This window comes from Danio rerio, chromosome 24, assembly GCF_052040795.2.
Source record: "Danio rerio strain M-AB ecotype USA chromosome 24, GRCz13ab, whole genome shotgun sequence".
Lineage (NCBI taxonomy): Eukaryota > Metazoa > Chordata > Actinopteri > Cypriniformes > Danionidae > Danio > Danio rerio.
Window position 1 is genome coordinate 44,515,814 of NC_141044.1, and position 14,187 is coordinate 44,530,000.

The following is a 14,187-nucleotide window of genomic DNA, read 5'->3' on the forward strand; positions in this document are numbered from 1 at the left end:
CTATTCTGTCGGAAAGCAGATCCATGACACCCGCGGGGATGAAGAGAATAGAAGAAGAAGAGCAGGAGAGACTGACTCCAGAAATAGAGGAGATCTGCTGCTGCTGCTTTCACCACACTGACACACACACACACACACACACACACACACACAGACAGACAGACAGAGGACAGATCACAACGGAACACCAGTGTGTGTTTGTGTGCATGTGTGTGTGCGTGTGTATGCATGTGTCTGTGTGAGAGTGTGTGTGTGCATGTGTGTTAGTGTGCATGTGTGTCAGCGTGTGTCTGTTTGTGAGAGAGTGTGTGTGTGTTAGAGTATGTCTGAGAGTGCATGCATGAGTGTGTATAGGTGTGTGTGAGTGTGTATGTATGTGTGTGTAAGTGTGAGTGAGTTTATGTATTTGTGTGTCTGTAGTGTGTTGCTTTGAATATGAGTGTTTATGTCTGAGTGTGTGTCTGTCTGTGTGTGTGTGTGTGTGTGTGTGTGTGTGTGTGTGTGTGTGTGTGTGTGTGTGTGTGTGTTTGAGTGTGTATGTGTAAGTGCATGAGTGTGTCTGTGAGAGTGCATGTTGCTTTTGAATGCGAGTGTGTATGTCTGTGCGTCTAAGTGTGTGTGTGTTTGTGTGTGTTAGAGTGTGCCTGAAAGTGCATGCATGAGTGTGTGTGTGTGTGTGTGTGTTTGTGTGTGTGTGTGTGTGTGTGCGCATGAGTGTGTGTCTGTGTGATGCTTTTGAATGCGAGTGTGTATGTCTGTGCGTCTAAGTTCGAGTGTGTTGGAGTGTGTCAGAGTGCATGCATGAGTGTGTATGTGTGTCTGAGAGAGCATGCATGAGTGTGTATAGGTGTGTGTGTGTGTGTGTACGTGTTTTTGTGACATATCAGGACACAAATCTGTATAATGACATGGGTATGACACAGGTATTACAAAAAGGAGGTGAAATATGAGGACATTGGTGACGTCCTCATTTCTCAAAATGCGTATAAATCCTACAGAATGAGTTTAATCAGAGAGTAAAGCTGCACACAGTCTCCTGTGATGGTTGGGTTTAGGGGTGGGGTGGGGTGAGGGCAATATAATATACGGTTTGGACAGTATAAAATGAATGGAAACCTATGTAATGTCCCCACTTTTCACAAAAACAAACATGTGTGTGTCTGAATGTGTGTGTTACTTGTTTATGTGTATAAGAGTGTGTCTGTGTAAGTTTGAGAGTGTGTGTGTAAGTATGAGTTTGAATATGTATTTGTGTGTGTGTGTGTATGTGTGCATTTTTTTGTGTTGTGTGTGTGGGCGACGTCAGGCCAGCGCAGGCGAGCGCAGCAGAACTGACACGCGCTCTCAGTAATCCTGCATTGTGTCAGGTGTGTGTGTGTGTGTGTGTGTGTGTGTGTGTGTGTGTGTGTTGTCCTGCCAGGATGAAGCTTCGCACAAACAAGCGTTCACATTCAATTAGCAGCAGTGTGTTCGAGTCCCACGCACTGCTATTGAGCAGCGAACACACATTCAGACATCTGCTTAATCTGACACTGGCTTTGACTTACACACACAACACAGAACGCCACCAAAACCTGCTGTGACCAATCTCTGGCCAAACACACACACACACACACACACACACACACACACACATAACTACAGCGTTTAAAAACAGCTTTCTATTTGCATCCATTGCAGACGCTCTGCTCTGTTCAGCTCCATCAGCTCTGTGTTGCAGAAATTAAACCACATTCACACTCAATTACATCACGAGTGTGTGTCGCTTTATACACACCCTCACTCTTCTGCTCTGCATTATCTTCTTTAAACACTGGATGTGCATGTAGGAGTCCAGAAATAACAGCGTGTGCATTATTTCCAAATAATTCAACATCAGGAGAGCATTATCACATCACATTTTCGGCCCGTTTTCACTGAGGGGTACGGTACGGTACAGTTCGCTGCGCTTTTATGGCCGTTTCCACTGTCGAAGGCTCCCAAAAGCGAACCGTGCCTTTCCACTTCTTGGCCACCCTTTGCAAAGGATGCCAACAGGCCCAAGGTGGAAGTAGACGCGCAGCTGAACACCACTGGTTTACAGAGAGACGTCACTCACAGAAGCAGGAGAATGTAAACAAAGAAGCCGACAGTTTTAATCACACAGCCGAGACATTACACCGTAAACATATATACATATAATAACAAGCCATGGTGGACCCCAGCTCAAACAAACCCACAAAGCAGAGAAGAGCAGAGTCTAGTAGTTGTTTGCAAGGCCGTCTAAAGCGTGAGCGGTTTCACTTTCCTGCTTGTGTTCAGTCGTGTGTCTATATTAGAAATAACGAACTTCTAGAGGTGATGATAACGTGCGTGTGATTATTAAAGTGGTGGTGGAACCAGCCAAACCAAAACAAGTTTGAGCTTTTCAACTCCGATGGCTCAGTTTGTGTCCTCAATCTCTCCCTCGGTGTGTGTGTGTGTGTGTGTGTTTAGCTGTTAGCTGAAGGCGAAGATGCTAATAGCGTGACATGGCTGTTATTCAAACAGTCTGTGATAGCTTACGCTCAGCTAATGCTCCCAAAGCTAAATCCCCTTCTTAATGTGCGAAATCACGGCCCGCCGCCCGCAAACAAAATCCAGCGCTCCTCGCTAATTAACGAGACTTGCGTTTCATTAAGATCTGCCAGAGGTAATGAAGAACGGCTGGTTTTTTACGGCCTGTCATCACCTGTGAATCGTCCGCATGTGCTTCTGCTTCACTGAACGCCGTCTTTTGTCCACCTCCATTAAAACGCCCTCAGACAAAAACCCTGAATATTTCAGCATCCGGCAAAAAGCGCAAAAAACTCCCCAGTGGTTTATTCATGGAGCCATCATTCATTCATCAGGGCCTCAGAAAAGACAACACTGATACTGAGACGATGACCACAGAGAGATGAAATCATCCAGCGGAGTGACACATGCTCAAACACCTGCCGGAACTACTTTTTGTGAGTTTATCTGACAATATCAGCACACCTCAGGGTGCTCATCAGCCAATCAGAATCAAGCATTCAGCAGACCTGTGGTAACAGCACAATATAGCCCCTCCCAACTACAACTACATTAGAAATCAATCAGAATAAATCAGAAGTCACTTTTTTAAGGCTAAAATTAAAATTTAAACTGAAAACTATATATATATATATATATATATATATATATATATATATATATATATATAAGATTATAAATAATACAGATAATATAAATAATACACTAGAAATATACTTTTAGGTAAGGAATGATTTTATAGAGATGTAATGCATTTAAAAATCTGCCGGAACTACTTTTTGTGAGTTTTACAAAAATGGCACACCTTAGAACGATGATTAGCCAATCAGAATAAAGCGTTCAGCAGACCTGTGCTATAAACAGTAATGCACCACAATATAGTCATTCCCAACTAAAACTACATAAGAAATCAATCAGAAGTCATTTTTTAGGCTAAAATTAAAATGTAAACTGAAAAATATGATAATATGAGATCATGAATAATACAGATACTATAAATAACATATTATAAATTTACATTCAAGTAAGGAATGATTTTATGGAGCTGTAATTTGTCAAAAAAAAAAAAAAAACGTCCCGGAACTACTTTTTGTGAGTTTATCTGACAATAACAGCACACCTACAGTAAGCGTGCTCATCAGCCAATCAGTAACAAGCATTCAGCATACCTATGGTAATACACCTCAAAATAGTCATTCCCAATTAAATCTACATTAATAATAAATCAGAAGTCACTATTTATTGCTACATAAAGAGGCTAAAATAAAAAGGTACATATAAAATCATACATAATACAGGTACTATACATGACAAACTATAACATATCAATTCAGGTAAGGAAGATTTTTTATGGAGCTGTAATGAGCTCAAAAACCTGCCGGATCTACTTTTTGTGAGTTTATCTGGAAATAACAGTAACTTAGAATGCTCATCAGCCAATCAGAATTAAGCATTCAACAGCTCCCTATGATACTCAGTATTAGTGGTAGGGGTAGTAGTAATAATAATGATAATGATGATAATAATAATAATAATAATAATAGTTTATTAATTAATTAATTCATTCATTCATTCATGTTCCTTCAGCTTAGTCCCACAGCGGAATGGATTTTACGCAGCGGATGTCCTACCAGCCGCAACCTAGTAGTGGGAAATACCCATACACACTCATATAAAAACACATTCATACACTAACGCCCATTTAGTAAAGCATGTGTTTGGATTGTGGGGGAAACCGGAGCACGCGGAGGAAACCCACGCCAACACAGGGAGTTGACCCGGTTGGAACTCGAACCAGCAACCTTCTTTTGGTGAGGCCACAGTGCCAACCACTGAGCCACCGTGTCGCAAATAACAGTTTAAGTATAAGAAAGTTATGATATAGTGAAGTGTAGTGGCTGTTAAACCTCAGACTCAACCAATCAAAACAAAATGCTATTGGCTGTTTTTAAAAGGGGGAGGAGCTACCCTATGTCCCGCCCAGTTTTAATGCTTTAGTTGAAATTACTTCACACATGAAACAAAACTCTTGATTGTGCTCTTTTCAGAAGAAGGCGGAGCTACAAATGCATATGCATAAGCAACATGACAGATGTAAAACAGCAGTGTGTGTGTGTGTGTTGTCAGTGCTGGTCAGGTGTATGTGTATGTGCTTCATGCTTCTGTCAGTCTATGTCGCTCCTGTCGCTGTTCATCTAGAACTCCACATCTATAATCCTCTTAGTCTATGCTGACATTATCTTCAGCAGGTCAAACACTCTAATGGCTAACGGACAGACGGCTGCTTCTCACTCAGGGCTGCTGTTTATGCAAATGAGATGGAGAGATGGGCACTAGTGGGCGGGGCTTTCCCCCTCTGATGACACGTACAAAGGCAGAATGTCAATCAAAGTGCTTCATTCATCAAGTCTGATTAGAACAAACACAATTAATACATGTTGAGCATCAGAGGCTGCTGGAGATACTCACACACTGCTGACACACAGCTGGGGTTAAACCCCTTATAGAAGTGATTTCTGCATTATAGGTGGCATTTAAGTACAAATAAGTCAAGCGTATTATCAAATGAACTCTAATGAACTCTTTTTATTTCTAGAACATTTCTGAACACCATCCGTCCGTCTCTGATCACCTACCGCAGTCTTTCTCTCTCAGTGGAGGCTTTTAAAAGCTGCAGGAGCACAAGTAAAGCAGAAACGCGCTGGATTCACACTGAGATGCACACTTTTTTCTGCCATTAACACCGAACACGCGGGTCATTCAGACTCACTGCATCCGTAACACTCACATTTACATCTATTCATTCTGCAGAGGCTTTTATCTGTCCTTTCAGCTTACATTACGCCGTGAATAATGAATACCTGCAGGCATTATCATCACAAGCGCACCGTATAAAGTGTAAACACTCCTGCGGTGAAAGTGAGGCTGGTCAACACACACGCTCTTCAGATCGCTGTCTGTTATCTTCAAAAGACAAGAAGAAGCTCACGTCACACATGTGCACACACACACACACACACACTGTTGACGCCGCGTTCAAAGGGGAATATCTACTGTATGCCAATTTCCTTTTTAATATACAAACATAAATATTTTCTTATTAGCTCATATCTACAGGTTGGGACGATGATTATGATTATAATAATAATTTTAAAAAGAAACAAATAAATAATAATAAAATGAATACCAATGAAAATACAATTATTAAAAGCTATAATAATAATAGAAATATTAATAATATTAACAATAATATTAATAATAATAATAATAATAATAATAATAATAATAATAAAGTAATCAGATATCAACAAAATATTTAAGATAATGATATTGAATTAATTATATTAATACAATTTTATTAATATAATAACATTTATAAGACAAAACGATATCACTATTGCAATATAAAAAATATTGTAAAATACTTATTTTATTATTATTATTATTTTTATTATTATTATCATCATTAATACTAATAATAACAACTGTTATCATTATTATTGTTACTATTATTATTATTATTATTATTATTATTATTATTATAAGAATTAGTCAATCAGCAATACAAATGATTATGATATTAATATTAAATTAGTTTTATTATATTTACAAAATCAAGAAAAAAAATATTACTGCAATTTAAAAATAGCAAAACATACTTATAATAATAACAATAATAATAATAATAATAATAATAATAATTATAATAATAACAAAGTAAAATAAAGTAAATAGACAGTAATTCAAATGTTTAAGATAATAATATTGAATTCATTTTATCAATATAATTAAATGTATCATATAAAGTTGTATTACTATTGTCATATAAAAAAGGAAAATACTTATTTTAATAATAATAAATAATAATAACAACAATAAATAATAATAATAATAATACAATAATAATACAATAATAATAATAATAATAATAATGCACTGTGAAATAAAAATGTTATTATAAAAAGTGTCAATTTCCTAAAGTAGTAAAACGACTCAAATCTTCCCTATCAAGAATTCTTCATGCTCAAGCAAACTGTAGGAGGAACTTTATGTTTCCATGGCAACCAGTTTACCAACTCTATTTGATACAATAAAACATAATGACGATCAGAAAATAAATAAATAAACACACAAAACACAGCCGGAACCACAGCGTGTGTGTTAGAATGGAGTCTTTGTGTTTATGGGTGTGCGTGTGTGTATACAGTCAGCGTTTGCATTGGTGCGTGGGTCTTGTGTTTATGGGTGTGTGTGTGTGTGTGTGTATGCAGTCAGTGTTTGCATTGGTAAGTGGGTCTATGTGTGTGTGTACTTGTTTTTATATCCCGGTGGGACCTAAACATGAATACACACAGACTCATGGGGACTTGTCACTTGTACCTGACAGGTGCTCCGCGGCTCTGCGCTGGTTTCAGCATGACGGTCACTGTGCTGTCTGTCTGGTTGAGCGGAGACTCCTGCTCATAACCCGGCATACGAGGAGCTGATAGAGACAACACAACACACATCAGCACATAGAAAACACACACACCCATCCACCCACACACACACACACACACACGAGCACAAACACACACATTAACTTACAGGAGATCTTGGTGGTGAACTGTCTGATGGCGGGTGGTCCGTATCCTTTAACAGTGCTGGCCCTGATGGTGAAGGAGTACGTGGATCCGGGATACAGACCCGTGAACAGGTGAGATGTCTCGTTGCTGGACTTCAGCACCTTCCCGCTCTGATTGGACAGGTTAAACTCGGGGTCGAACGAGCTCATGGCCTTATAGAAGATCTGAGGACACACACACACACACACACACACACACACACACTATCAGATCCTGCTGCTGAACACTTCATTCTGATTGGCTGATGAGCATTCTAAAGCGTGCCATTACTGTCAGATAAATGAACAGATAAAGTAGTCCCGGCAGGTTTTGAGCACATTAGTTGCCTTTTTGTCATATTTTTCAGTTCACATTTTAATTTTAGCCACTTTATGTGTAGTTTGGGAATGAAGACTAAATTGTAGAGTATTACTGTTTATACCACAGGTTTGCTGAATGCTTGACTCTGATTGGCTGATGATCACTCTGAGGTGTTTGGTTATTGTCAGATAAATGCACAGCTAAAGTAGTTCCGGCAGGCATTACAGCTCCATATCACTCCGCTGAATGATTTCTTTCACAGCTACAACAGTCAGAAATCACATCAGAACACAACAGAAGGCCTTAGAGCAGAGTGTGTGAGCATTTTCAAGAGAATGAAGACGTTTTATTTAGTGACTTCCTCTCCATGTTTTGTTCTTAATCAGAATGCCCTTTTTACATTAAATTGAAGTGAACTTTTGAATCAGATGTATTTAATTATGGTAAATTTCCCCCTTGCTGAATACACCATGCTTCACTTCACTTCATTCATCATCATGTCTGTGTTTTATTACCCTCAGGGCAGCAAAACACCACGCGTATCTCCTGTGCTTTCCGGTAAATCCTCTTCAGAGGTGTGTTTTGGATGTGTTTCTGTGGTTGTGCAGGAAACATGTCTCCTCTTGCTGTGTTTCAGACACATTCCTGCAGCATGAGCTTCTGTTGGTTATTATTACAGTGCCCTACAAATACAGCAGTGCGTGACGCACACTACAGACATCAGAACCCCCTTTAACAGGAGATGAACTGCTCAACACTTGCTCACACACATCCATATACACTATATATACAAACATGGACACACACACACACACACATATATACATACAACAGTTCTGTGTGGTTCTTGAATCTGATTGGATGATAGCCATGCAACATTTTGCCAGTAACAGCACACAAAGGCCTCTTCACCCTTCACCTTTGTGTATTACTCCGCCCACATTCAGTCAGCAACAGGCAGAGGACAGTCTACAGTTTGACAAATATTACTGCTGTTAGACAGCATCATGTACTCTTGATGCTTTTTAATGGACAATGTAGATGTTTAGATTGCAGCAATGCAGTTTATTTATTAGAATAGTGTATATTTTAAAGTATTACAGTTTCGGAGAGAGCTTGTTGACGGTCATTAGCCAGCCATACTGAGTAGACCAAAGACGGTCAACATTTTCTATCCACAAACTGGCGATCGGACCACATAATAAGCCCTTAGATGATTAAAACAGCATAACTACAGTGGATCAAATCATTATTAAACTGGTAAGTGATTTTCCGAGTCGATCTCTCTCTTTTGTATGCTGTAGTGCTGTATTTATAACGTTACCATAGTAACTTTAGTGCATTGAGTGTGAGATATGGGACTCGCACATCAGGAAAGTGTGTTGTGTTGGCAGAAAGAAAGATGAAATGCCCGCATGTGTTTACCGGTTTTCCTTCTCGCAAACACAACAGCAGTCTGGTAGTGATTGCGCTGCTTTTTTCGGGGTTAATTATTGTGATATTGTAACAGTCGCTTAATGTTTAATATGCATTGTGTATAAATGACCTCTTTAAGAGGACTTCCTTTTTGGTTGTTTAACCATTGAGATGTAAGCACGCATGCATGACAGCTCAGTTCAGTTCAGCGAGCTCTGAGAAGATGAAGAAATTCTTTTACTAAAATAATGTAACATGTTATTTAGCGACGGATGTTGGAATGTGTTTTTCTTTTTCTTTTGCCAACTCATTGTCATTGACTTGCATATATGTAGTCTACAGGACTTGGGAGAAATGCATAAAGGCCAATAGGAAGAGCGAAATAGCTTGTGTCTCCTTTTTTTAATTCTTAAAAGTCTCCAGGTAAACGTTTGGGCACCTGCCACACGTCACAATATACTGATAGCAACAGAGAAATACTTTAGACTGGAATACTGTAGAGAGATATCTGTAGACTAATGACATTTCATGTCACGTTCAGCCTTATAATCTTAAACTGTGAGCAAAATCAGCTGCTTTGTCTTCACTTTAGACATGACGCTAGAGAGTCATTCAAACACTAGCTCTAAAGTGACGTTGGTGAATGAGCAACGGCTTCTACTGTTCTGACGTCAGCTGCAGATGTGAATGAACGACGGAAGTAGTTCTTAATACAAAAGGATTTTACCCTTACTCATACATGCACACACACATACACAAACTACATACATACACATAGACACTCAAAAAAAAAGGGTCTGTTAAATGATTTTAATTTGCTGTTGAATGCTTGATTCTTATTGGCAGAGGACTTTGACTTATCAGTGTGCTGATTGAGACGCATCCTGAGAAGTGCCCGCAGTCCAAGACTCATCTCTATATTTTGAACAATAGATCAGAAACGGAGCTTCTCTCGAGTTCTCTGTGCTTCTGTTCAGCTGGAGATGAGATGAGCGAGACGCTCCGCTTTTCTAATATCGCCTAATGAAAAGCAGCTCGGGGATTTGATCTGAATTAATCATTGAGCTGCTAATGGACAGCGCTCCATTCTCAGTCCAATTTAAGGCCACAGAGGAGCAGAGCTGAACTCAATCAGCGGAGAGAGACACACCAGACACCGCTTTACTGATCAAGACTACAGCAGAATATCAAACACACAACACATCATCACACACACACACACAAATCTATTAAACACAACAACAGCTCCACTATTCAGCTATACAGCATACACAGACCAAGACAACATTTGAACTCTTTTTTTTTTCTAATGCTTCCCAGTATTTACATATGTCTAATCATAATAGCTTTAATAACTCATCTCTAATAACTGATTACTTTTATCTTTGACACGATGACAGCACATCCTGGAACTGCAGGAAAAGCAGTGGATTGCAGATTGAACATTACTTTTTTACCAATTTAAGATTTTTAAACCAGTAAATAGGTGAGAAAGCGCAGCATTTACTAGACATGTCAGTGTCTTGAAAATTTAGTCATAATCATTTTTATTACTTACAATGTCCAAGACACTGATATTAATATTATAGCTACGCTTGTGCCGTTATTGGCTTTTTCAATCTGCAATCCAGTAACAGCACACAAAGGCCTCTTCACTCTTCACCTTTGTGTATTACTCCGCCCACATTCATTCAGCAACAGGCAGAGGACAGTCTACAGTGTGACAAATATTACTGCTGTTAGACAGCATCATGTACTCTTGATGCTTTTTAGTGGAGAATGTAGTTGTTTAGATTGCAGCAATGCAGTTTATTTATAAGAATAGTGCCTATGTTAAAATATTTACAGTTTCTGAAAGAGCTCATCGACGGCCATTAGCCAGCCATACTGAGTAGACCAAAGACAGTCAACATTTTCTATCCACAAACTGGCGACAGGACCGCATAATAAGCCCTTAGATGATTAAAACAGCATAACTACAGCGGATCAAATCATTATTAAACTGGTAAGTGATTTTCCAAGTTCCAAGTTCCCGGATGCAATGTCGAATTTTAACAGTCGAATTCATGGAAGCGAATTTTTGAACTGAAATAAAATGAACTGAAAACTGCCTTTTGAATATTATACATCATATTTTTAAACAGTATCAAATATTTTGTAAGTGAAATCTGGAAATTGAACATGAATTATTGAATTTATAAGTATGGGAATGTGTTTGAAATATTTTTAGTTGAAATATTCACAGCTTAAATAAACAGCTATGTTAAATTTCAGGACCCAAAAATACACCCTGGCAGTTCAAGTCATTAAAATGCGAGCACTTGTGATGTCAGTGTATTGGTATTTCAGTTCGTGCTATTCAACAAGCTTTAATTCAATACTTTTGGCATTGATTTTGCTCCATACAGGAGTTTATTGGCATTTTCCCGCACGTGAATTCTGACCAATCGAAAAGCAGTTTAGGAAATATGTTCAATAACATCTGGCCAATGAGTGATGTGGGTTTTGTCACATGACTGCATTTTGGTTCTTTTCAACTTGTTCGGACCAAAACAATCAGTGTGGTGTGAAAACAACCCAAAAATGGCAGAGAAGGCAACAATGCATCATCTGTTGCCCTTGATCCAGACCAAATGAAGCGAACCACAGATGTGAAGCACCCCAAAAAAATTCACAAGGGCGAATAATTCTGACTTCTTCTGCAAGTACTTTCTACAAACAGCAATATATCTTATCTGAGCGATGCACTTGGGGAATATGTTTAAAATGAAGGACAATTTCTCCTGATGGAGCTCTGACGACAGTGCTGTGTGTCTTTACCCAGAATGCACTGGGAAACACACACACACCTCCAGCAGAGTCTTCCTCCAGCATGAAGAGCTTTAATGAGGCAGAACGCTTGTGTTTTGTCTTTTTCCCTGCACAGATCACAGGCCTGACACTTCTTTAAAGACGCCGCGTGACAGATTGTAATTTCAGATCATGAACGTGACAGTTTAATGGGCTGAATTCACACTGATGAACAATGAGTCTGCGAGTGCTATTGTTCAGTCTCCAGAACTCCAGAAGAGTATATTATGCACAAAAACACACACAATAACATTCACACACTGCTCCTCGCTCAGCGTTTAGCGAACATGTTTATGCTTTGATTTACATGCAAAATCCTGTGAAAATGACATTACGGACATCAGAAATAATTAATCAAGGCTTCATTATAATATATCCTACAGGTGTGCTGAATGCTGGATTCTGATTGGCTGATGAGTCATGTAGGGTGTGGCGTTATATTCAGATAAACACAGCTGAAGCAGCGCAGCACACTGTCAATTCAGTCATTCATTCATCTCCTTCAGCTTAGTCCCTTTATTTATCAGTGGTCGCCACAGTGGAATGAACCGCCAACTATTCCACCATATGTTTTACACAGCAGATGCCCTTCCAGCTGCAACCCAGTACTGGGAAACACTCATACACACTAATTCACACACACATTTATAAACTACAGCCAGTGTAGTTGATCAGTTCCCCTATAGCGCATGTGTTTGACTGTGGGGGAAACCGGAGCACCCGGAGGAAACCCACACCAACACAGGGAGAACATGCAAACTCCACACAGAAACACCAACTGACCCAGCTGAGACTCAAACCAGCGACCTTCTTGCTGTGAGGCGACAGTGCTAACCACTGAGTCTCCGTGACACCCTACACTGTTAATTATTCTTTACTTTTTTATTTATCTTTATTTTTAGATTATATTCAGTATACAGTATATATATATATATATATATATATATATATATATATATGTGTGTGTGTGTGTGTGTGTGTGTTTGTGTAAATGTATGTTTGTGTGAACATATGCATGTGTGTTTGTGAGTATGAATGCATGTGTGTGTGTGTGTGTGTGTGTGTGTAGTTCTCACCTCATACTGTTTGATGATGCCGTATGTGTGCAGTGGTTCTCTCCATCTCAATGTGATCTTCTCCTCATACGTGTTGCCCTGGATGGAGTCCTGCGGGACGGGGCCCGGCACTGAAAACACACACACACACACACCATCAAAAACACACACTCATGCATTTTCAATAACACACTCTTGTCTTGGATGTGCAATGTTTAGATGATTCAGAAACAATACGAGGCCTTGACTGGAGAACTGTTGTATAGTCTGAAAAACAGACACAAACACACAGCGCACACCAAGGCCCAACAACAACACCAATGATGACCTCACACCAGAGCAACACTCAATGAGGAAATATATATATTTGTATTATTTAAAGCAATATTGAGAACAATTTGTAAAAAAAAAAAAGTAATATATATCTAAGATTGAAACCTAAAATGAAGCCTCCTGCCAAATTAAACAATAATGCAAACTTAAAAATGTACAAAATGCACATATTTCATATTTAGCGTTATTATTATTAATAAGACATAAGACGTATATCAATTAAAATAATACTAATATCAATAAAAATAATACTAATAATATTAAATGTCACTTATGGCATGCTTTACTTAAACTATTCTTGTACTTATATATGTATATATAATAATAAAGGTGTCTGACCGTCCTCGTCTGTGAGCACCTGGAGCTCCGGGCTGTCCTTGTCGCCCTCTCTGTTCCGCAGCACCAGTCGTATGCTGACGTTGGTGAAAGGCGGCAGGTTTCGGATGGTGTGCTGCGGTGCGGGGCTGTGCAGGTCGAAACACTGCTCCTCTCGCCGATCCTCCTTCCCGTTACTGCTGTAGCGGTACTGCACGGTCAGGTTATAGCTGTAGCAGCGCGTCACGTTATATCCGAACGGCTCCCAGCGCACCGTCAACTGCTTCGACTTGATGTCCACCACCGTCAGCTGCCGAGGCCCGTGCATCGGGTCTGAAACACACACAGATTTGTTTTGTGAATCGTGAGGACATTCCACAGGTTTCCATTATTTTTATATTGTAAAAAGTGTATTTTCTCTCCTCAACTCTACCCATTGTGTGTTTGCAAGCTATTTTAGAAATGGAGGCATCAGCAATGTCCTCATAATACCCGTGTTTCACACATCACATTATACACATCTGTGTCCTGATCATAAATACACACACACACACTCAAGGGCATCTTTCTGTTTAAAAAGCAACATAATATATTCATAATGATTATTCTTATATTTTATTCTGGTTGAAAAATGTTTTTAGGGGAATTAAGATGTTTTATATTGTGACACTTTTGAATAATTGTATATTTGATCCACTGGAAAACACATGGAGCCAAGATTCACACAGAAATCAGTCAAGTTTGGTGAAGGAAACATC

General features: G+C 39.1%; 1 protein-coding gene across 1 annotated transcript in view; it reads right to left on the reverse strand.

Annotated features, from left to right (window-relative positions):
* Positions 1-14,187, reverse strand: part of ptprma (protein tyrosine phosphatase receptor type Ma) — a gene marked incomplete at both ends in the record, with an annotated part of 253,813 nt that overhangs the window by 79,965 nt on the left and 159,661 nt on the right. Inside the window, 4 exon segments of the mRNA NM_001018133.2 lie at positions 6,916-7,018; positions 7,123-7,324; positions 12,803-12,912; positions 13,454-13,762. Coding sequence (NP_001018143.1) covers positions 6,916-7,018; positions 7,123-7,324; positions 12,803-12,912; positions 13,454-13,762 — 724 coding nt within the window.